Here is a 25,014-nt window from a genome sequence, read left to right as displayed (position 1 = left end):
TTGCAGAGGGTATGTCCTCAACCATCTAAGAAGCTTTCTTATCCAGAATATTGCCCCCACCAAAGATGATTGGAAAGTTAGACTTTCCAGAGTTTGTTGTATAGTCTGAAAAAAGGCACAAGAGTTCTTATTTCCATATATTAAAGTAACAGTGAGTGAGATACAATGGGAACAAATCGGGCACTCAAATAAATTACTAGAGCAAAGAAATCATATCAGCAGTTTCCCACACTGCAGTACTGGCAGAGCTGGCTGCTTTTGCATCATTATAAAGCTACTTTTGCATATCAGGCTTGGCTGAGTCAGGAGCTGCAACAAAGTAAGAAGAAACTTAAAAGTTAACATGAGATTATGTTTTAAGAGGTGAATTTTACTTCTTTAATCTTACTTTCTTTTTTTAGCTGAATGGCTTGGAATGTACAAGTCCCATTATGATGCACTGGGTTTGTTGCTTTCACAGAAAACAGAAATACCTTTACAAATCTCAGTCAGGCAAATGGAATTGGTGGGAGTTATAAAGGCTTCTCTAATTATCTCTTAGCAGGTGTTACCATGGTTGCAGCTAGTCTTCATTTTCTTACAAAGTAAAAATGCTAAAATAAAAGGAAAAGTAAAGAAAGCAAGATATATGATTTTTTTGAAGAAAAAATATGGTTGTCAGAATGCAAGTACTTTTCATTGTGTTCAACTAATTTGTCTTAGTTGATACTGCAAGAACCCTTATTAGAGTAGTTGTCATTATTATTGTTGACTTAAATATTCAAAAGATCAGATTTTTTAAAAAGGATAAAGGAAAATCTGCTTGATAATATTAGGTATATAAAACAAATTAGTTTTTCAAGCCTTAAATAAAAGTCAACTGCATAGACTTATCTACTATGGTTTAGGAATAGTTAAGTAATAGTCCTCATTAAATAGAAAAAGAGTACAACTTCATAATTTATTTCAGAAAAATTTTGTAGCTACTTTTTAAATATTTAAAAGGCATTGAGATTAACAAAAAGGAAGAAAAACATTCAACAATACCATTGAGAACATGTTTCTGAATCTTATAAATATTATAACACACTTTATAAATTCTAGAGTATTTGTATTAAACAGTTCAGTAACTGAGTGTGCTACCTGTTAGTAAATGAAGTGATGCATGTTTTTAGAAAGATAATGGAACAAATTCATTCCTAATCCTCTCCTTAAGGTTAACCACATAATTGTACAAGACTTCCTGCCTATTACCTAGATTTTCTCTAAACTCATATGTAACTGGTACCAAGTTTAAGATTAGATTGTAGAAGGAAAATAAAAGTGTCATTTTTACCAAAAAAAATGTAAGTTTTACATAATCACTGACAAGTGGAAGAAAGATCAAGATTGTACATAGGAAACTTATTTTCTATTTTTTTAAGATTCATATATAACACATGATTGTTTATTCTTCCAAAGTCCAGGATTACATTGTCTCTGTACTTGCCCTATGCCCTCCCTTTAAAACTACAGAACATATATTGGAAATACATACACATACACATATATACGTGTATTATATATGTGTGTGTATGTAAATATACATATATGAGATCTGTCCAGAGAAAGTCCAGTCATTGTTAATATAACAGAGAACACTTTATGCAACATTGATATAATCTGGCAGCCACGGAGGGTGGACTGGAATGCACAGGTGTGAACAACGACAACTTCACTGTTCTAGTCAGTGGGGGTGGTAGAAGCCATTGAGTGAGTACTGTGTGGCCACCATATTCAAAATGACTGAACATTTAGAGCAATGAATCTGCACCAAATTTTGCATTAAACAACTATTTGGGTGATTCAGGAGGCCTCAGCTACGGGCAATTGGTGATTGACATCTTCATCATGACGACACATCCACTTATGCATCATGTCTGATGCAGAGTTTTTGGTGAAACATCAAATCACCCAAGTGCCTCAGCCCCTCGAAGCCCAGATTTGACACCCTGTGACTTCTGGCTTTTCCCAAACTAAAATCACCTTTGAAAGGGAAGAGGTTTCAGATCATTGACGAGATTCAGGAAAATACGATGGGGCAGCTGATGGTGGTTCCAACAAAGGATTTTGCAGAGTGTTTGAGATGTGTAAGAGATGCTGGGAGAACTGTGTGAGGTCCCAAGGTGTCTAGTTTGAAGGGGACTAAGACGTCATTGTCCTATGTACAATGTTTCTTGAATCTTATATGTTCTTCAAAAATACCTCTATTTTTCATATTACATGGCTGGATACATTCTGGACAGACCTCGTATATTTGAATTTTATTTTTATAATTAAATTTTTGTTCATTTTTGCTGCTTGTTATAAACTTAAAGTCAAATATCCTAATATAATATAATAATGTAATATCTTGCAAGTAATACAAGAGAAATAAATTTTCTTGTCTCTGCACACTCCACTGTCTATTTTCCTTCCTTATAAATGTACACAACACTCATCCACTTGCTCATTTATTCAACAAACATTTATTCAATACTTATGAACATTGTATATAAAGTTAAATCCATTTCAGTGCATCCCTTGAACAAATTTCAATTGTAAAAAAAAAACAGAGGAACACACAAGGAAGTAATACAACACAATGTAGAAAGGTGTAATAAATATGAAAGTAGATTATTGAAAAATGAGTCAGAATTCTCCAGGAAGAAAAGATGGGAAAGGAAATTCAAGGCATGTTCAGAGCTGAGCTCAAAGCCACATGTGTAGGGAAAGCAAGTGAATGTGGTTGGAATATTAAATGCAGGGGAAATGAGAAAGCAAATTGAAGACAGATTGTGAAGGGCCTTATAGGCTTTACCTAGTAGTTTTAAATTCATCATAATATTTACATGTCACTGGATGTTTTAAACATTATCAAATTTGTGTTTTAAAAAGATAATTCTGATAACAATATAAGGAATGGACTGAAAGGGCATCGCCCTGGTTACTTGTAGTGTACCAAATGGGCAAGTTTTCTTAATCTTTATACTTTATTTTTCAAGTGTCATATATAACTTCATTTATTTGACATCTATGCAACAAGTATTTATTCAGTGCTTATTACAGGCCAATGTTATAAGCTCAGTAGAAGTCCCTGCCCCATAGAGCTTATATTTTAATGAGGGAGCCACATAATAAAATATGTAATGCTAAGTAGTGATAATGAGATGTTATTTACTAAGTGCATTTATTAAATGTCTACTTTGCAAAACACCAGGATATGCACTTAGGCATTCATAGTGTGTATACTTTTTGTTAAGATTTTGAGAAGTTTAACTAATCTGACTGGGGTTTCAGAATTTTTTTTGATAATGTTAACAGTATTCTCAGTCATTATGATTAACAATCTTTAAATTTTTACTGTAACTATGTAAAAATACTGGCAAAATACCTACCCAGTGAAGTTGCTATGTAAACACTGCATACCAATATCAAATAGGAGAATCTCATTTGTTAGGGAGAGGCATGATTTTTTTCTGCCTTTTCTCTGTTAGTTATAACCTTTCATTTGTTCTTTTTTAAAATGAGTTTGGAGTTAATCAATTGAACAAATTGGAAGAGTTTATTCAGAAAAGCTTCTACTCTTTTACTGAAACAGGATATCTGTTTACATCTATGTCGTCTGTCTATTACTCCGCTTCATAGGAACCTGGCCTCTCGTACCAAACTATTCAAAGTAGGACATAATCCATAAATTTAAATGCAAAGAAAGTATTCTATTGCCATGAAAGTAAAGAGAAAAACTCTAGGGCCACATTTCTTATGTATTTAATCACAATTTTTTCTGTTGAATATAATTACAAATATGTAAATTTAAAAATTCATGACCAAAAGGTTACTAACTGAAATGACCAAAAAAAAAAAAAATACTTTTTGCTATCACAAAAACTATGGACAGAACTTATTTTAAATATGCCTCAGATGGTTTAGGTTGTGTTTTTTCTGCGAGTAAAGATGATCAACACTGAAGAGAAATAAGAAAGTGCCATTAAAACAACAAAAGTTTGAAATGTATATGAAACTTAAGGAGAGAAGTTAGTGAAGAATAATGTTATAGGAAAAATGAACTTAAACAACCTTTTAGAATTGTTTTACAGAACTGCATGCTCTATCTATCTGGCTCATGGGATTTTAGTGCACTTTCACTTATTAAAATCTCTAAAAATTCCTACATCAAAGAAACCTCTTAAACCTTATTTAACTTAGTGTCTTCTGGAAGAGTGGCCAAAGAACTTTTTGTGCAGTCACTTCTTTACATTTTATTTGCCTAAATGTATGACTCCTCAAATTTTTTTGTAACCCAAGATATATTCTCAGTGATGATATATCCAGTTAGGGACAACTCGATATTAGATATTAATCAGATATTCTGATTAATAAAAGTTCATTGTATATACTACCACTTATAGAGTTCCTGCCTTCAAAGAGAACATAAAAAAGTATATTTAACACTAGTATAGTTAAAATGTATTTGACTATACTGTACATAATTTAACCTTTAATTGATCATTTTGTGCTTGTCTCATAAATATAATTATCTATTTTATTGAGTTGAATTGGCATTAAATTTAGGATATGTACTTGAACTTTTTAAATATACAACTAGTAAAGTACAAGCTGTATAAAATTGAATGCAAATTATTTAAGTCTTTCTGATAATTAGCTTTATTATGGATATATAAAGAATTTGCAAACCTAGACTTGGATGTGTTACATTTTACCTGGTAATTTTTCATCTGCGTGTTCCTGACCCAGTCTAGTGCAAAATGGAATGAGGAATACCCTCCATATATGCTTTTATTCAAATAAGCAATATGTTCAGACACAAGATTATTTGAAGAAAAAGAATTGTGTCTGTTTCATTATGAGAAATCTAGTTATTCTCATATTTGGCGTTATCAAATATCCAATGCGATAAACAAAGTCACTCTCACAAGTATCTGTTTTATTCATTTTGCTCTTATGAAAGATAGATTACTCATAAATTGCTACGGCCTAAGGAAGGCACCAAGGTGCAATAAAAAACATACAAAAATTTTAGTCAAAGGGCCTGGACTGAAGTCCCAGTTTCATCACTAAATGCTTTTATTTATTTAACGCATTTGTTAATGAAAGCACAGGATTAACCTCTCCACCTATGTCTCATTAGAATTATTTTTATATTGTTTCTTACAAAATGTCTCTTTAATTGAAGAAAAACATGTTGCTGCTGTGTTTCAAATTAATAATTACAAATGCCATGGAATCTTTTGTGCTTCTTTGCAAATATTTTAAACCACTAAATTAAACTGCTATTAACTCAAAATGGATCTCTGCTAAGAGATATTCAGCGTTAACATAATGAGAATTATAATATTATTCAGGATTTGTGGATGTAGAATTTTTGAACAACCATAATTGTCAGAGAAAAGGATATACAGGTGTATTCTACCACATGTGCTTCTATAGCTGTTGGCAGTTACCCTGATGGGGTGGAGTGGCACCGAGTCGGAATTAAACACCGCAATTTCAACACTTGCTTTTCATTTACAGTTCTCTGACCCTATTCAAATCATATTGCTCTCAATGTAGGAGCGGTATATATAAAGTTATGTACAATCTGTGATCTGAAAGAATAAAATTGAAGGAATTTTTTAATCATTTAGAATAAAGTTGAAGAAACAGCAAACCAGTACTACACATGGGTATCCTTAAAGATTGTAAGAGAGTGTGAAGAGGGAAACAATGTTTCAGGAGTATAAATAATTTATTAAATAAAGATATTATTCATTTCTATTTCTCTGTATAGAATAAACATTTTAAACCAAATTTAGATAGCCAAATAAAAGTATTTTGTGCAGCTCAAGTTCCTGATTATACAACGAGATCGGGGACTCAGAATATAACATAGACGTATTACACTACAGAGGTGAAAAGCTTGGGACAGTTAGTCAACAAAAGTGTTTTTTACATTATAGGTTACGCTTCCACATTGGTAATTATTTTTAAATTGGAGACCGTCTTGATTTGGTTTCCCCCAAGAAGCAGACCTTAAGACAAAGATTTGTGTGTAATCATTTGGTTTGTTAGGTGAAAAACATACTTGAAGCAGAGTGGAGAAATGCAGTCAATAAAAGGTGCATTTATCTAGCAAATTACTATTGGGTGAAAAGGGCTTAATCTCACTTGAAATTAGTGTAAGCAAATTACTGGAGCTAGTGTAAAACATACATGCCAGAATCATCTCATCTGTGGGGCAAGGGACTTAGACTATCTGTGAACCACCTCCTGCCAGTCATTGTTGAGTGCTGCTGGGTTAGGGCATTAATCTCCTGACTCCTGTGACCTGATCCTCCCACCACCACCCCATCCCCAAGGGTAAAGTGGGCTTAGAGACCAGAGAAACATAGGTACTGCCAGTTAGAAGTCATGAACCAGTATGCATTAACAAAGTAAAAGGAAATGCATGCCAGGCACCAGCAGTGCCTATTACAGTAACTGACAATACAGAGATAGAACTTTTAAGTTTGGATAAAATTCTAGAATCCAAAGAACTCTACCCCAACATATTTTAGTGGTCACGAGTCAGCTTCTGCTGGGTACTTCCAGTGAGAGAGAGTTCATTACTTTGAGAGGTAGCCATTCCTTTTATGGGCAACTCTCTTCCCTTCCCTTTCCCCTAAAAAAGAGTTTGTCCTAACTAGAAGCTTTTATAATTTCTAACATCTCCAAGAATAGAAAAAAATAAATATATATATACACACACATGCACACGTGTACTTTTTTCTCTTAAAACATTTGATGAGAGCTCTCATTTCTTATCTTCTCCATAAATCTCTTTTCACAGTGAATAGCTGTAGCTCTGTTTGGTCTGAGCTCTTTATTTTCCTCTCCCCATCTGTGCATCACATGCTCCAAACTAAAAGCCCTTCTGTTATTGTACAAGATTGTAGTTTAAGTCCACAGATTGTTTGCAAAAGTCTCTTGCCTTATATTTTTCTTTTTATAGAACTGAAGAAAACTAAACAAACTAAAACTTTGGTGTTTATCTATAGTAAAATATGTTGAAGAATCTTTAAAATCAGCATTCAGGGGACATTTGGGAGTTTGACATTTCTATAGAAGACGAGGATTAGTGAGAGTGACTGCCCTCATTACAATCAATTTCCAACATCAGATCTCTAACGCCACCAAATATGCTGTACTGTTTCTTCCATGTCATTGAATTCTCAGGAACTTGATAACTGGGAGAGGAATTTCCAGCTGACTTATAAAATCTAATTAAAAGGGAACCTAAAATCATTCATATTCATACTCAAGTGTGCCACTGCAGATTTTCAGCTTAAAGACAATGGCTCAATATAACAATCTTCATAATAATAGTTTCAGGTAATACATATCAGCTCTTAACTCAAAAGACCCAAGTGCTATATAAACCAGTGGCAATATATAAAGGACTAACATAAAATGTGATTGTAGATTGAAGACCAAACTTTATTCATTTTTCAAGTTTAACTTCTTTAGTCATCCAGTCAGTATTTGGTAGGATCTATTCTCTCCTAAAAGCTAGCTTGTTCTCCCAGTCATACAATGCCACTTCTCCCACACCACTTCCCTTACTCTGCTTTGTATTGCATTCATAATAAACATCCTCATAACAGCAGCACTGACTTACATATCTTTATCATCTTTGAATCTCCTAACCCTAATTTTATATGTAAGAGACATATATTGCACTACTTTTATTTAAGGGTAGAGGCAAGATGAAAAACTATCCTGGACTCATTTTTTTTCTCTAATTTGAACAAATAAAGATCTAAAAGTTCCCATCTCATTCATAAAAATTGATTGTGCCATAGTTTGGTAATAAAACAATTGCAGTGATGCCATCTGGCCTCTCCCTTATTGGTTGTACAGACACTTGATTTTAGAATTGAATCATTTGGCCAACACCACGGCTCTTTCTAAACAACTGTTGATTTCCTAAAAACAAACAACAGAAAGTAATTAAGGGAATCAATTAATCACTTTTCCTGCGTTTTATTCATGTAAAGTTGGGCTCCTTTGAAAGTGCATGATCAGTGTAACTTGTATATCCTTCCTAACACATTCTTAGAACTCAACTCCAGACTCTCGATCTTTGTCTAGGTTAATCCTGGTTCTTCTAAGAAAATAAAGAATGAAAATGCCAATTTGCCACTTTTACGTTTTTCTGTCTTTATGAAAAGTCATAACTAATTACTGCAGCCCAGTCCTCACCCTAGGCAGTGCTTCCCCTCGACAACTCAGCCAAACACTTGAATAGGTGTAGTACTATTTTATAATCATGTTGCTCACCTCAAGCTGTTTCTTTCCTCTCTTTATAAAAGAGTAAGATCAGATATACAGAGACACAGGTTTATTCTGCCTTCAAATTTAAGTCAGTTAGATCTTTTTTAACATGAGATAGTCTTCACTTTGGTTGAAATGATGGAAGTTGTAAAAGAGCACCCATGACATCAATTTTACACATTTTTCAAAAATTAAATACATAATGCTCTGGGTATAGGATACCTTACTATGGAATATAAATTTGATTAGTATAAGTTGATTTTTTTTTTCACAATGAAAATTCAATCTAGTGGTGGATACTTGGCAGAAGGACCAAAATCTTGCCTTAAACTATGGCCACCCCAGGTCAGAATGGGGAATGTTCAAAGGCAGTGAGGCCTTTGCAACAATGTTTGCAGTACATTTGCTTTTTCCCACCCAGAATCTAGCTCAGCAAAAATGGTATTCTTTCTAGCATCACCAGCAAGGTAAATAAATCTGCAGATCACTGCTCCCTGAGGCCCTCAGTTCCCAGAATGCTGATGCATATATCAAGCTCTGCAAGGCCTGTGTTGTCAGGATTTTTGTCACTTTCGGTTATTTGTTGATTCTGTAAGTTCTCACCTCTTGAAAATGTATTACATAACATTTAATTTATTATAATTCTTTACCAGGCAATCTAGAACTGACAACGATTTCTTTACATAATTACCCAGTGCAGAATTTCCACTGGTTTCACATCTTTTAATATTTACAAGTGTTTACACTTTAAAGTGAATTTAAAAGAAAGCAGAGGCTATTGACTGAGACCACACAGAAATCACAAGCTGAGGATGTTGAGAGAGAAGAGGAAGATTGGGTGTGGGGGTTTAAAGAGAGTGCAAAAAGGTTTAAAGAGCTGCAACAGAGAAAGTTAAGGTGAATCAGTAGAAGATGAATAAGAGATTGCCCAGTGGCAACAATCCCTGCTGAGGTCAAATAGTACAAATCTCTCTAGTGAACTGAATGATGGTATGCAGTTTCCCAACTGAGTACCAATCATCATTTTCCTTGATAATTGTCTTTTGCATGAACCTCACCTGAGATGCCCCCCAAATAAGAGGGCTTCAGGCTACACAGCCCATGACAAATCACTCAGGGTTGGTTTACCCATTATGATGACTAATTAAGCTGTTTCTTTACTGAACTTTCTTTATAATCTCATCTATTTATTGCTTGTCATCATCTATATGGTGAGGTTGTCGAGGGAAATTTGTTTTAGATAAATTGTGGACAAGATAAATCTGACAAAATAAAGCATGTAAAAAACGCTATGTAAGACATTGCAAGTGCATAGCAGAGTTCCCAAGAAAGTAAAGAAAACATTCAGGGGCCAAGTATAAAAGATGGCTATGCCAAGGGGCATTATCAGATTGGGTAGCCTGAGTGGGAACTTAATGCTCTCCCAAGAACAGAGACTTTGGGCTCAGTCAAGGCAATAAATTTTTACCTTCTTTCTCATATTAAGCCCGACTATTGAAGGATAATGCCCCAATAAAAGTACAGAAGAAAATCTACTGCCTGTACAACAAGTGGACTAAGTGTTTTTGGACTTGGCCTGGGTCTACTGTGGTGAGGAAGATAGCTTCTCTGAGAATTTGTCATCACAGACTGTATTTTGAATTTATACACACACTGTGATTGGGGAATCTGGAAACAAATAAGTTATTCTAAAAATGGCCCTAAGCCAGTAATGTCAACATTGCAATATCTGTTAGAAGCAAACCCAAAAACATCTTTGAAAGGATTTTAAAGAATTTTGGTTGAGAATTTCCCAGAACTGTTAAAGGGCAATCCTCATAGTCAGGAAGCACAACAAATCCTAAATAATATAAACAAAACTTAAAAAGTAAAAATCCAAACTCATTGTAGTGAAACCACAGAAACTTAAAGACAAAGAGGTCTTAGATGTGATCAAAAAGAAAAAGGTGAGATGAACAGTGATTCCCAGTACAATTTATATGTTATGGATTTCAATAGGGCTTTCCTATATTTCTTATACATGTCATTAATTTACAAAGAAATATTTTAAAGGATGTTAAAATGCTAAAAACAATTTAATTTCTTTTGGTGATGAAAGTACATGAAATTTTATGTTGTGTTGTTACATTTGAGGACACCAATGAGGTTACAAAGCTGCTCATTATTAACTATAATTAGATTTTCTCATTGAAAAGATTTTTCAATTTTAAAATGAGTTTTAATTTTTAGAGCAGAATAGTTGTACATTTTTAAGCCTATTATTTTGTCTTAAAATTTCTGCATTTCTAATTTTTTTAAACTTTCTAAAAAACATTCTTAAAGGAAAAAGTAAATCTAACAGAGAGAAAAGTATCTTGATGATGTCTTCTCCTTATTTTCTTTATTATAATAAAATATTGCTATATCCATATGCAGGTGAAAGTTAACTAAGTAGTCTGTGGTAACAGAGTTATCTAAAAACAGAAATTGGCCTTAGAAAAATATTGCTTGCTGCTCACAATAATAATCCAATTTACTCATAGAAAATCACTCTTATCAGGTGAAGATGCCTAATAGTCTATCATGCATTTCTATAAATTATCAGTAAATTAAGTATATCTAACTTTTTTGGAACAAAATTATTTAAGCTCCTTATGTTAATATATATTTTCTGCAGTAATATGTGTAAACTATTTATTTGTTTTGTAATATTGCCCTTCATTTTGAAAGGATTATAGCACAATAGTTTTTTGAACAAGGTATAGAGAAATGATCAGTCATTTATATTTACAATGTGATTGAAATTAGAGTTGTTGTTTTTACTTTAACCACTTAATTTTAAATGTGACTTATGGATTTATTTTACTTAAGATAAATCATTTTTATAAGGAAAACTATATTTTCTCATCAGTTTTTACAAGGAATTGTTCTACTATAGTAAAAATTCTACTTTTTAAAAACACCGTAAAATTAAATTGGTTTACTCTTATTTCTCTATATCTTCACAGATTGTGAGTGTTGGAAAGCATGTTAAAGGCTACCATTATATCATTGCAAACTTGGTAAGAACTCTTTACTTTCTATTTTTATAAGAATTTCTCAAGCATTCAAGATCATTTTAATTGTGCCTGAAAATAATGTTCCAATAAATGGTTATGCTATGTTACTTACTAAGCTTTTTATAACATAAGAGTAATCTTTTTATTCCAATGATCATTATATTTCTAATGTAGAATTCAATATATTTGATGCAGGTGTAGCTTAGTATTTGCCAAAGTGACCTTTAAAACTAATTATAATGTTTGTTTTACTATGATATCACTTTGCAAACTAAATAATGGCCTTTTCTCTATGCAAATGATAACTGTGTCACTGTGAATAAAGAGTGCCAATACTTCGAGGTGTTACAAGAATGTGGGAAACTGTCATGCATGTTCTCTACTGTTAAGAAAAACAAGATGGAAGTGGCTATTTAAGAAAGATTTTCATTGTAATTCAAATTTTTAAAACTTGTGTCAGCTCTTCACACATTAAATGTTGTTGGTTATTGAACTAGATCCATGCATTAGAATAAATTCCTTAAAGGCCTAAGGCAAGTGCTTTTAAATTCTTGGCAAGACTTCCCAGGTATTTCCTGTTAACTCTGCCATGTAGGGGGTAAACTAGCCATGCAGAAGACCATTCTCCTTGCTTTATTTGAGTACCATCTGCCCCAAGGGCTTGATCTCAAAAGTGGTATATATTAGAGAAGTTCAGAATGTTTTCTTCTTTTTCTCTTTTCCCACCACATATTTCTTTGGTAAGGATCTTGTCCTTGACGAAGGAAAACAACCAAAAGCTGCAAAGAGATTGAGATGTATCTGCTATCTTTATGTGGCAAGAATGCCATCACACTTTGAGACAGGAATTTTTCTCTAGTGAACTGGGTTTCACTATGGAGTTGAAATATTAAAATGCAGCAATAGACTGTAAAGTCTTATTGTATTGTATCTCTTGAAAGAAGTATAATTATGTTACTTAAAGAATTATCATGGAAATACTGAGAAATTTTGACTTATCTTCTCCAATACTTTTAGTAAGTCCTTAGTCTGAATATTTTAATATATTTTATAAAAACATAAAAACATATAAATCTTAAAATTTGTATATTCTGTTATGAATTACTATAAGAAAAAAATCTTATGTTATGAAATGTCCGCATTCACAATATTATACAAAGAGATTCTAGCAAATAGAGGGTTTTGACACCTATTCTTTCTAAACAATGAAATTCAGAAAAAGAAAGTCAACATGTTGTACATTGTCATGCCAGAAATAAATTTCTGACATTTCTAAACTAATAAAAATGAAAAGGATTAATACTTATAACATCCTAATGGACATCATAGCCTGTCTTAAACAGCCTCAGTAGATGGTAGCATATTAAGTTATCTATATAAAGACTAAGTATCAACATACAAAGTAGAAAAAATGCTGTTTGTATCACTCTCACTAAAAATAACCAAGCTTTTGCCATATGTAATTGATATTATTTTGACACTTGAATAAGCCAGTAGTTCCTGCATATCTACATTATAATATCATTTATTAATATGGGTTTTATTGACTTATTCATTTGTCCCTAAAAAACCATCACTTTAAAAAACAGAGTGATTTTTCTTTCTTTGGGCCAATCAACAGCTACTTTTTGAGAACTATGTGCATAGAATTCCTAAATATGAAGTCAATTTGGTATCAAAAGAAAGATTATGTTAATATTATACTTAATATTGAAAGACTGAATGATCTTCCCACTAAGATCAGGAAGAAGACAAGGATGTCCCGCTCATCATTTCTGTTGAACATTGTACTGAAGTTTCAAACAATGGATATTGGGCAAGAAAAATAAATAAAAGGTGTCCAGATTGAGAAAAAAAGGGTTTTGATATAAAAAATCCTAAGAGAGCTAATAAAAATACTATAAAAACTGATAAATGAGATTAGCAGGGTTGCAAAATACAAGGTCAATATAAAAAAAAAAAACAACTATGTATTTCTACATACTAACAACAAACATTCTGAAAGTGAAGTTAAAAAAAGAATTCAAGCCCTGACCAGTGTGGCTCAGTTAGTTGGAGTGTGGACCCATACACCAAAAGGTTGTGGGTTCAATTCTTGGTCAAGGCACATACCTAGGTTGAGGTTTCGATCCTTTGTCACGGTGCATATGGAAGGTAAATAATTGATGTTTCTCTCTCACATCTCTCTCTCTCTCTCTCTCTATCTCTCTCTCTCTCTTTATCTCTCTCTCTCCCCCCTTCATCTCTCTCTAAAATCAATAAAGATAAATAAAAAAATCTGTTTATAGTTTATAATCACAATATTCAATTAATGGGGCTACTACTTAACCAACTCACCAAGACTGATTAAATCAGAAGGATCAAGATGGAGACAAAGGAAGCTCCTGAATATCCTTAATTTCACAGATCCATACACAGAGTAGTTCCTCTGAGAGAAATCCAGAAAGTACCTGAGCAACTCCTACACATCAGGCAACTTAAAAAAATAACCTTGTCAAAATGGGTAGGAAAGTCTGAGATGCATTCTCTCTGTAAACACTAAACCTAGCACAGTGCCATACAATTGTGAGGGAATCCCCAACTTCCAACTTCTTTATGAAGAGCAAAGATTTGGACTACAAATTTAACACTCCTGTCACTCAAGAGACACACCACTAAAAAATATTTACCTCTGAAAGCCAATGGCACATGAATCTACAAGGCCTATAGGACTATAGAAAATAAAGAAGTCATTCTTAACAGGCACATGAGCACTCAATATGACTATTGCAATAGGTCTCAACACAGAGGGAGAAGGCAAAAATGCCCATCTCCCAGTCTTTTTCTATTAGAGGATGACTGTATCATTTAACCTACTGTCTGAGAGTTCATCTTCAAGGGTCTAGCTTCATACATTTGGGGCTAGCTATGATCTTCCATAGAGCCCAAGGGAGCTGGTGAGCATTTATGCCATTTTTCTTCCTCTTGCTTCCTCTAACTATAAAACTAGGTTGCGAACATGTCTCTAGAAGAAACTTGTATACATGCCCACCTTCTGCTTATGCAGCCCAAGGGAAAACTGAATCTGATAGCCAGCCGGCCTTGCATTCACAAGTCCCACAGGACTGTAGCAAACAATAAAATAGATCTTAACAGGTAATGCATGAGAGTACTTGCCAAGCTATCTCCTCAAGGTGCAGTACTGTAGAGATAACAGGCCAAATGCCCATTTCCCAGTCTTTTAAATGGATTTGGCCACATATTTTACAAGCTGCTGTGTGATGGTCGGGCTTATAATCACCTGCATCCTCTCTGTTGGCTTGTAATCAGCTGATCCTCTCTTTTGTGACAATGACAGAACTTGACACACCCTCAAATATTGAGAGCCATTAAGAACAAAGAAGGAAGCTTGAGGAATCACAAAGGTTTTAAAAATGACCAGTTTAGTCTAGACTGGTCTACCCAAAAGAGAGTTCAAAAAAACATTCATAAAGATGCTTCCTGAGGTAAGGAGAGCAACACACAAACAAAATGAGAATTTCAACAAAGAAATAAAAAATATATAAAGGTACCAAACATAAATCACAAAGCTAAAGAACACAATAACTAAACTGCAAAATTCAATATAGGGTCAGCAGCAGACTGCATTAAATGAACAGCAGCTAACTAGAAGCCAGGAGAGTGAAATTCAATCAGATAAGCAAAAAGGAAACAGAATGAAAAAGAGTGAAGAAGCTTAAGGAACTTATGCTATACCATCATATGGATTAATATACACATTATAGAGGTCCGAAAGGGAGAAGAGAGAAATAAAAGAGCAGAAGAAAGCTTGTTCAAAGAAATAATAGAAGAAAAATATCCTAAGATAGGCAAAGAAACACATATTCAGAAAGACCAAAAAATACCAAATAAGCTGAATCTAAAGGGACACACTCTAAAATGCATTATAATTAAATAAAACAAAAACAAAGAGAATATTAAAGTAAGCAAGAGTAAAGCAACTTGTTATGTACAAGGGAACCACCACAAGACTACCAGTGTATTTTTCAGCAGAAATTTTACAGGCAAGAAGAAAGTGAGCTGATATATTCTAAGTGCTAATAGAGAAAAAAAACTGCCAACTAAGAACACCTTACCTGACAAAGTTGTCATTCAGTACTGAAAGAGAGATAGAGTGTTCCCCACTAACTAAAGCTGAAGGAATTGATCACCATGAGTGACCTTACAAGAGATGTTAATATTTCAAGCTGAAATTAAAGGACACAAATTACTAACATAAGAACATGAAACTTTTAAACCCACTGATAAAGTTAAATATTATAGACAAATTCAGAATATTCCAATATTGTGATGGTGTTGGGTAAATTACCTATAATTCCAATAGAAAGGTTAAAGGACAAAAGCATTTAAAAGAATTATAATTACAATAATTTCTAAATGGATACCCAATATGAAAAGATGTAAATTGTAAATCAAAAATGTAAAATGTAGGAGGGAATGTTTAAATTATAGAACTTCTGTATGTGCTCAAAGTTTAGTTGTTATGAGCTTAAACTGTTATATCTATAAGATGTTTTATGTAAGTCTCATTGGAACCACAAAGCAAAAACCTACAGTAGAACACAAAAGATGAAGTGAAAGAAATCAAAACATACCACTATGTAAAATCATCAAATCACAAAAAAATGAGAGCAAGAGAGGAAGAAAAGTACAAAGAACTTATAAATCAGCTGGGAAAAAAATGTCAATAGTGCCTTGACTAGTGTGTCTCAGTTGGTTGAAGCATTGACCCATAGATGGAAAGGTCATGGGTTCAATTCCAGGTCAGGACACATATCCAGGTTGTGAGATCCATCCCAAGTCAGGGTAGGTACAAGAAGGCCACCAATGCATGCTTCTCTCATATCTCTCTCTCTCTCCACCCATCCCTTCTTCTATCTCTATAAGCAATGAGAAAATATCCTCAGATGAGTATAAAACAATTTTTAATGTCATTAGTAAGTCCATTCCTACCAATAATTTTAGATGTGAATGGATTACATTCTATAATTAAAAGACACAGAGTGGCTGAATAGATAAAATAAAGAAGACTCAACTATATGCTGCATACAAAAGACTATTTTAGACTTAAGGGCACACATAGACTGAGAGTGAAGGAGAGAAAAAAGGTAGTCCATGCAAATGGACACTGAGGAAAAAAGGAGAACCTATACTAATATTAGAAAATAATTAGCCTTTAAGCCAAAATGGGAGACAAAGAAGTTCATTTATAATGATAAAGGAACCAGTTCAGTAGAATATAACACTTATGTTACATAACAATATAGCATAAATATATACTCAACATCAGAGCATCTAAATATATAAAGCGAATATCAACAAATCTGAAAACAGAAAATGATAGCTATACAATAATAGTATGAAATTTCAACACCTGATTTTCAACAAAATAGATAACATTGAGACAGGATATCGATAAAAAAACATTGGACTTAAACCATTCACTAGACCACACAAACCTACAAACATTTGCAGAACATTCCATTCAACAACAGCAGAGCACATTCTTCTCAAGTACACATGATACATTATTCAGGATAAAGCATATGTTAAATCATAAGACAAGTCTTAATCAACTTGAAAGTTTAAAATCATATTAATCATCTTTCTGAACACAATGTGAAACTAGAAGTCAAATACAGAAGAAAACTGGAAAATCTACAAATATGTAGAGAATAACCACATGCTCCTGACAGCCAACAGGTCAAAAGAGAAATCAAAAACTGCATTGAGACTAATTAAAATGGAAACATAACATACCAGAAAATATGGAGTCCCAAGAGGGGATTTTATAGCAATAAATGCCTACATTAAGAAAAATAGTCACGACAAATAAATAAACTAACTTTACACCTCAAAGAACTAAAACAAAAAAACAAAAAAAAAACTAAGCCCAATGGTAGAAGGAAGGAAATAAAGATCAGAGTGAAAATAAACAAAATAGAGACTAAAAAGACAATAGAAATTATCAATAAAACTAAGATCTGCTTTTTAAAAAGATAAACAATATTGACAAACCTTTAGCTAGACTAAGAAAAAAAGCGAAGACAAAATTAGAAAGAGAAGAAGATACATTACAACGGATACTATACAAATAGTAAGGACCTTAAGAAACTACTATGTACAATCATACACCAACAAATTAGAAAACCTAGAATAAATGAATAAATTCCTAGAAACATACAATCTACCATGCAAGAATCATGATGAAAATGAACATCTGAACAGGCCAATAACAAGTAAGGAGTTTGAATCAGTAATTAAAATATTCCCAACAAAATGCCCAGGACTAGATGGCTTCATGGGTAAATTCTACCAAATATTTAGAAAATAGTTAAGACCAATTGTTTTCAAATTACTCCAATAAATAAAAAAGGAGGAATGCCTCCAAACTCATCTTATAAAGCCAGTGTTACCCTGATACCAAAGTCAGACAAGGACAATACAAAAAAATAAATTACAGGCTGATACCCTGATGTACAGAGATGCAAAAATCCTCAACCGAACATTAGCAAACTGAAGTCAACAATCCATTAAAAGGATCATGCCCTCTAAATAGCATGACTATGCCCAATGTCTAAGTGCATGGACATGCCTCATCCCTGATTCTTGAAATTTTTTCTGATATTATCACTGCCACTATCATTAACAGTTGCATTTTAAGAATGAGCAAAATTTATAAGAAATGAAATATTGCTGAACTCTTTTCTATATCCTGTTTGTGGTTTCTGTGTGGGTGCATGTATGTTTTATTTAGACATTCTCATCATCTAGAGGTACTGGAGAAAGCACATGGTATCTCAATAGGTTAAAGTTCATTCTAGAAATTTCCAAGAAATGTAAAGTCAGGAAAACTTTATTTATCTATCTCTTGGCTCACCGTAGTCTGCTTTTCAGAGATTTAAAGAAAAGTTCTTCTGTGCTTTGCCACTAGACTTTCTCTTTTCCAGTTCTCTGTTCACTTTGCTCCCTGCTATTTTTCAAACACAAATAACAATGAGATAATTTCCCTATTTAAACTATTTCATTGGCTCCAAGCTGCAAATACAGTAAAAGTATTCAGGCCCTTCATGAAAGGAAAAGACCTATGGTCTTTCCAACCCTACCTGCTAATACTTGTCATCTCACCCTTCCACAGAACTTCTTTCCATTCTCTCAAAGTGACATACTGCCATTGCCACAATGGTTATCATCTCCTATTAGAGTAAGCATTCTAAATCTAAGTGTCTGCTACTAAAATCCATCAGGATAAAGTATTTACACTATTTACCTTAATGAACAAAGCCCTGTGAGACTTAGCCTTGCTTAACTTCAGAGCCTCTTTCCCGCTCCACCCCTCAAGTGCCCCTTCCAGAAACCAAATTAATTCCCAGGCACTGATAATGCTGCTTTGATCTTCCCAGCTTTAGTTTATGTGTTGACTCCACCAGGAGACACTTACCCTAATTAACCTTCTTCTAGGAAACGGTTCTCATATGCACGATCTGCTAAGACCATTACTGGGTTCATATATCACCTTGCACAACAATAGTATAGAATGCATTCATTCTTTTTTATTCATGAAATCACTATTCTATTTATTTTTTAATTTAATCTTTATTGTATTTTTTCCATTACCATTTAGTCCCCTTATACCCTTCTCCCCCCTGCAATCACCGTGAGTCCTTTTTCCTTTTTGCTCAATTCCTCCACCTTGTAAGCTCCCCTCTCCCACTAGCTGTCATCTGCTCTCTATGAGTCTGTCTCTATTTTACTTATTAGATCAGGTTTTTTTTTTCCATTGGATTCCACATATGAGTGAAATCCTATGGTATTTGTCTTTCTCTGACTGGCTTATTTCCTTAGCATAATTTTCTTCAGGTTTATCCATACTGTTGCAAAGGAGAAACTTTTTCTTCTTTTTTATGGCTGAGTAGTATTCCATTGTGTAACGTTACATCACCTCTATACCAGGCATTGCCCAACATTCTGTGTTCTGGCTGCAAATAAGACATCAATACACTGCAAGCTAAGTCAAGAACAATGTCTTTGTTGACCTTATAAGAAGGGTCCTTATTCTTACTCATTATCTGTTGAATGGCTGCTTATAATCTAGCATCTAGCTTACATTACTGTGTTTACTTTGTTTCTGTAATTGTTCTAATTAATCCTCAAAATAGTTGTTTATTCTACAGATTGTAATTTATTCAAGATCACACAGATACTGAGTCTCAAAAGCAAGATTGAAACTCTGTCTGATAGCAAAGAATCAATTAAGTTAAATAAATAAACAGATCATAAATTAGTAAATAACTTACATAGTTACAAAGTGACCGTTCATTTAACCATTTCCTATACCACCCTCAAGGGGGATCTGGCCTTACAAGCGTCGTCTGTATTTTCTTTAGATCTTTCTTCACCACTCCTCCCGCAGTCAGGTAATTTAAACATAGCCACCAATAAATAGCAAGGAGGAACTGTTGACAGTTGTTCCACAGGGAAGGCAAATTGTTAAAATCCTGTCCTTATTTAGATTTTTAAGTTTTTAAAATATATTCAGTTTACATCTAGGAAAACAGCCAGTATAAAATTATAGAATGTTTAGGGTGTATCATTAAAGATTAACTAAATCTATTCCTTACCTATCTCTCACCACAACACACACACATGCAACCACCAATTATGCTTCATTTCTAAGGTAAGAGAATTAAGATGCAGAGAATAAAGTACCTCGTTCGCATTTAGGCATCTGGTTAATGCCAAATGGGGACTAGAGCTCAGTTCCCAGTGACCCTAGTTAAGAGTTCATTAACTTAAAGACATTGCTTTACTTTTTTCTTTGTGTTCCTTATATTTTCAATTTTTCAACATTGAGCATATCCAACTCCACCAGGTATCTACTTTGATCATCAATAATTTCTTAACAACCTAAATTTTAAGCGTGAATTTAAACATGAATCCCTCTAACTCAACTTGAATTAGATAACCAGTGAACCAGAAATGAAAAAACAGCACAAATGTTTTTTGAATTAGATAAAATTTAAAGGATGAATGTTTATTAAATACCTATGATATGATGGACCTATACAGTATTCCCTCACTTATCACCAGTATTACGTTCTAGACATCCCCACCCTACCCCCGTGATAGGTGAAAATCCACAAAGTAGGAACATTACATTTATTTTAGTATTTATATATTCTTTAAGGCTTTAGAAACCCTTCCCACACACTTATAAACCATTCCCAGTCCCTTATTAACCTTTCCCACTCCTTTATTAACCTTTTCCACACTTTATTATAAACACTACTTATGTTCTTAAACATATTCTACACTCTTAAACCTGTGTAACTTTAACAACATACGTATACAGTACCGCAAAATCCCGTGATATAGCAAAAAATCCGCAATAAATAATTAAATATAATATTTTTTAAAATCCCATGATACAGTGAGGCTGCAATAAGTGAACTGCGATATAGAGAGGGACTACTGTATAGGTTTATATCAATAGTCATCAGATTATCTGAAAGCCTATAATTCATTAATTTTCTTTTCCTCCTTTTCCCTCAGAGGATACATGGAAATGGAAATTAAAAGGAAAATCAAGTTGAAAGATAATCTTTCCGTAGGAGGTCACTAACCACTGTGACATGAAAGCTTTGTTGAACAACCCATTTCAGCAAGTAGGAAGCCTCTTCCCTGTCCTCTCTGCTGCTACCCTAAGAGGCATTGTTTACTTAGCTACTTAGCCTCCTCAATGTAGAATTATAATTTTACTACAATGTTACCCAGAACTTTCAGTTCCACAATATTCCCTGGGTAAAAACCAAAATCTAAATGACCACTGAAGTAACTATTTACAAGAAAACTGCTTCACAGTGTAGATGAGCGATTTGCAACTCTTTTCATTTCATGGCACACATAACTATTGACTAAAATTCTGTGGCACACCAAAAGACATATTATACTTTCTGCTGATCTGAAAAAAAAAAAAGGTGTAATTTTGATTCATTCACACTGGGTGGTTATTGTTGTATTGGCTGTTGTCATTTTTTTATTTGACAGTTTAAGGGAAAAGAGGTCAGTGGCTTTTGACTAAACAGTCAGATATTGCATGTTTTAAAAATTCTTGTGGCACCTGGGTTGAAAATCACTAGTCTAGACACTATAAATTTTCTACATAAAATTATTTTAAAATATGAAAAATGAAAAATATTATCTGTACTCAAACAGCCATAGCTAAAATTAAGTGAGCTAGCCACCTTTCATTTAGATCATAACTGGAAGAAGTTTATCATCAAATGTCAGAATATTTTTTCCTTTACCTTCATCATAGCAGTAGGATGGAATCAGAAAAATGTGGATTATTGTTTATCAGATTTTACATCAGATGAGTTTTCTGAAGGCTGCAGTTTTGCCTGTGTGTCTTGCAGCTGTGGGATAAGGCTATGAAAGGAAGTTTGGCAGGGTTTCTATTTTAGCCACTGCAGAAAAAAAATTTAAATGTAATCAATTAGCAACTAATGCAATAGCTGAATCACTGTGGCTTTTAAAAAACTGAAATCATTTGCTTGCCTGTGGATTTGCCCTATATTCTCAGAGAAGCAAACAAATATTCAAGTGACATTTTACTAGCTAAAGACTGATGGACAGTGTTTTCCCCCATTTCAAAAACATAGATTTGCTTTCTGGTGCCTAGTTTCTTTCCCAGTGAAATGAGAATGCTATTGATGAGCTCTCAAAGCAGCTGGCACACAACAGACATGAAATAAATATTTGTTGAATAAGTTAATAATAGCTATTAGTTACTGAATTTAAACCAGATGTGCTAGCTACTTGAGCGTTACCATTGTCATTGTCTGTGTGGGAAAGTGGCTGAGGTGGGCCGTAGAGCCAGGGCTGTATTCCACTGTGTTATGACCCTGCATCTCCTAGAGACATTATGAAAATACCAAAGTTAAAAACACACGTATTTGTATGAGAATACACAGAAGCATGGAATTAAAAAGGCAAACTTAAGAGTCATCTTGGCTCTAATATATATTTGCTGGTTGGACTTAAATAGTTTTTCTGTAAGCCACTGAGCCTCAGTTTCCTTATTTCATGGTAAGGTTTATAATAGGATCTATCTCATAGCTTTGTTATGAGGGCTAAAACTAGATAATTTGGTAATGTGCTTAGGAAAGTGCCTGATACATAAGAAGCCCAGCATCAATATTAGCTATTAATACACACTTTTGGGGCTTTCCATAGCAAATTATCTGAGCTGCTGGCCTATTTCCTTTTAGGTAGCCAAACAGCAATGTGAACGCATTGGTTAGTAAGGCAGTCTTCTTTGTTAGTAAAAACAAAATAAAACAAACAAACAAAACAGAAGTTCCCAAAAACATACCTGAGACACAGTCAGAGGCGAGGCAACACCAGGTGTTCCTCTTCTCTCTCATTCCTGCACTGATTACTGATATAACTGCAAGGTCCCTGCTGCTTATTTTGCTTTCACAAAAAAGAAGAAAAAAGATAAAACACTTTCTCTTTGTTCCCACAACACAACCATATCAAATTCACATTTTCAAAAGAAACTTTACTAAATCTAAGAGAAAACAAAAAGAATGCAAATTCAGGTGCAGATGTAAAAAGCCATTTTCCTGTGTGTGTGGTTTACTTTTCTCTCAGCTAGTACCTTTGGTTTTATTAATTCACTTCCCTAATATGCTTTTTTTGCCCTCTTCTTATAATTTTTATGTTTCATACTTTGTACTGAGTATGTATTTTTGTAAATCCATAATACTCAAATACTTAAATTCTCAAGGGATAAAAAAGGGACCAGGTAAAAAACAAATTAGATAAATTATAATAGATAGGTAGGTAGATAGATAGAAAGATAGAAAATATCTTTTCAGCATTATTGAGATTCAGTTAACGTACTCTGGACCAAAAGCATCTTCACTCCACCTGGTGGACACCAGCATTTTTCCTACCACACTCAAGTCCAGGAATGGCCTATCTTGCTCTCTTCTCTTCCACTGCCATTTCCCAGGACTATACATTTTGTAGTGATAAAATTATCACAGCTTTTACCCTCTCTTGCTCAAATGATCAGCTCTATCCGCTTCTAAACCACTTCGTCACTAAACTGAATCCCTTGACTCATAGTACCATGACACTTTCATACTACTTCCACATGAGACACATTTTTATGTCTCTGTCCCAGAGGGCCATTCTGTTCTCAACAGGAGACTTGATGGTCTCATATTCATCTCCTTTATCTATCCTCGTGTTTCATAAAAAGCATCCAGGGGAATTTAAGAAATACTTGTTAAATTAAGTTAAACTGAACTGAAAAACACTTATGTCCTTTTCTCATGTATTAGATTTTGAATGACAGAATTTAATAGCTAAATTGACATAATTGGACCTTCCACCTGTTTCCAATCATCACTTTATTAGAAATCTAGTTATATATACATATTATTTATATTACCATTGAAGAGCTAAAATGTATAATAATGAACTAAACTTAACAAACTGCTATATTGTCTTTTATAGGGATTCAAAGATATTTCTCTTGAGAGATTTATACATGGTGGAGCCAATGTTACCGGATTTCAGTTGGTAGACTTTAATACACCTATGGTAACCAAATTAATGGATCGCTGGAAGAAACTTGATCAGAGAGAGTATCCAGGATCTGAGACTCCTCCAAAGGTATTTGTTTGCCTTTATCTTATGTATGTTTAGTATTTTTAGAATTTAACGTAGAAAGTTCATGATGCGGTTTTTCTAGTAATACTTTGTCACATGTAGTGTGACGGGCAGAAACATTTTGTCACTATCACTGTATTGCACTAGCTCTTAATAATTTCTAAATATTTATATTTAAGAGTAGAATTGGTAGATATTACCTCAAGCAATTTACTATTAGTACTATTTTTACTTTACATATAAATTTACATAGAAGTTATTGTATGCTGTTAAAAATTTCTTTGTTAACTAAAGGTTTCAAATTTGAACATTAGTAACTATACCACCCAGGAAAAGAAGGCTATATTTTCAAAGTGATTTAAATGACTATATAAATTAGAAAACTGGTAAAATGTAAAATGTGCAAGCTTCTCAAAAGTTTATCTTTCAGATGAACAGTAAAAGGCCAGGTTGTTTAACTTCTTTCAACAGACATTGTAGAAGTATGTTATTTGGTATCTGCAAAAGAAGCTGGTAAATTTCTGATCATAAGCACCTTTTTTCTCACCTGAAAAGATAGATGACTTCCTTGGAAATCATGTAAACAATGGCAGAATGTTTCTTAAACTCCACCTTAGTGGTTTGAGCTCCTACATAATGCCATTCATCATTTTTAACAACTTTTACTAATCCCTCACTGACAGTGTATCCTAGCAAAATATTTTCAAAGGTAATTCAGAAATTTGAGCCCAGAAAACTATAATGTAATGGTAGAGAGTCTCAGTTTTTCCTTCTCTATTAGCTACACAATTTCCCCTCTGTAATATAAGAATTTGGCTAGTTGTATCTTCCCTACTCTATAGAATGAAATTTCAAAACAAAGCATTTATTAAGTACCCACTATGTGTCAAGCACTATAATCCAACCCTTTGGTTTTATAGATTAATAAATGCAATTTATTAAA

The 25,014-nt window shown here is 33.5% G+C and overlaps 1 protein-coding gene across 2 annotated transcripts in view; it reads left to right on the top strand.

Annotated features, from left to right (window-relative positions):
- Positions 1-25,014, top strand: part of LOC150018845 (glutamate receptor 4) — a 430,718-nt gene that overhangs the window by 331,227 nt on the left and 74,477 nt on the right. For both annotated transcript variants that reach the window (XM_090265888.1, XM_090265887.1), the window contains exons 6-7: positions 11,298-11,351; positions 23,916-24,074. In XM_090265888.1, the coding sequence (XP_090122014.1) occupies positions 11,298-11,351; positions 23,916-24,074 (213 nt within the window). The remainder of the gene's footprint in view (positions 1-11,297; positions 11,352-23,915; positions 24,075-25,014) is intronic.

The sequence above is a fragment of the Furipterus horrens genome, unplaced genomic scaffold (genome assembly GCF_987537825.1).
Source record: "Furipterus horrens unplaced genomic scaffold, mFurHor1.1.pri manual_scaffold_2, whole genome shotgun sequence".
Lineage (NCBI taxonomy): Eukaryota > Metazoa > Chordata > Mammalia > Chiroptera > Furipteridae > Furipterus > Furipterus horrens.
The sequence above is the reverse complement of the archived record's forward strand: the minus strand, read 5'-3'. Positions and strand labels throughout refer to the sequence as shown.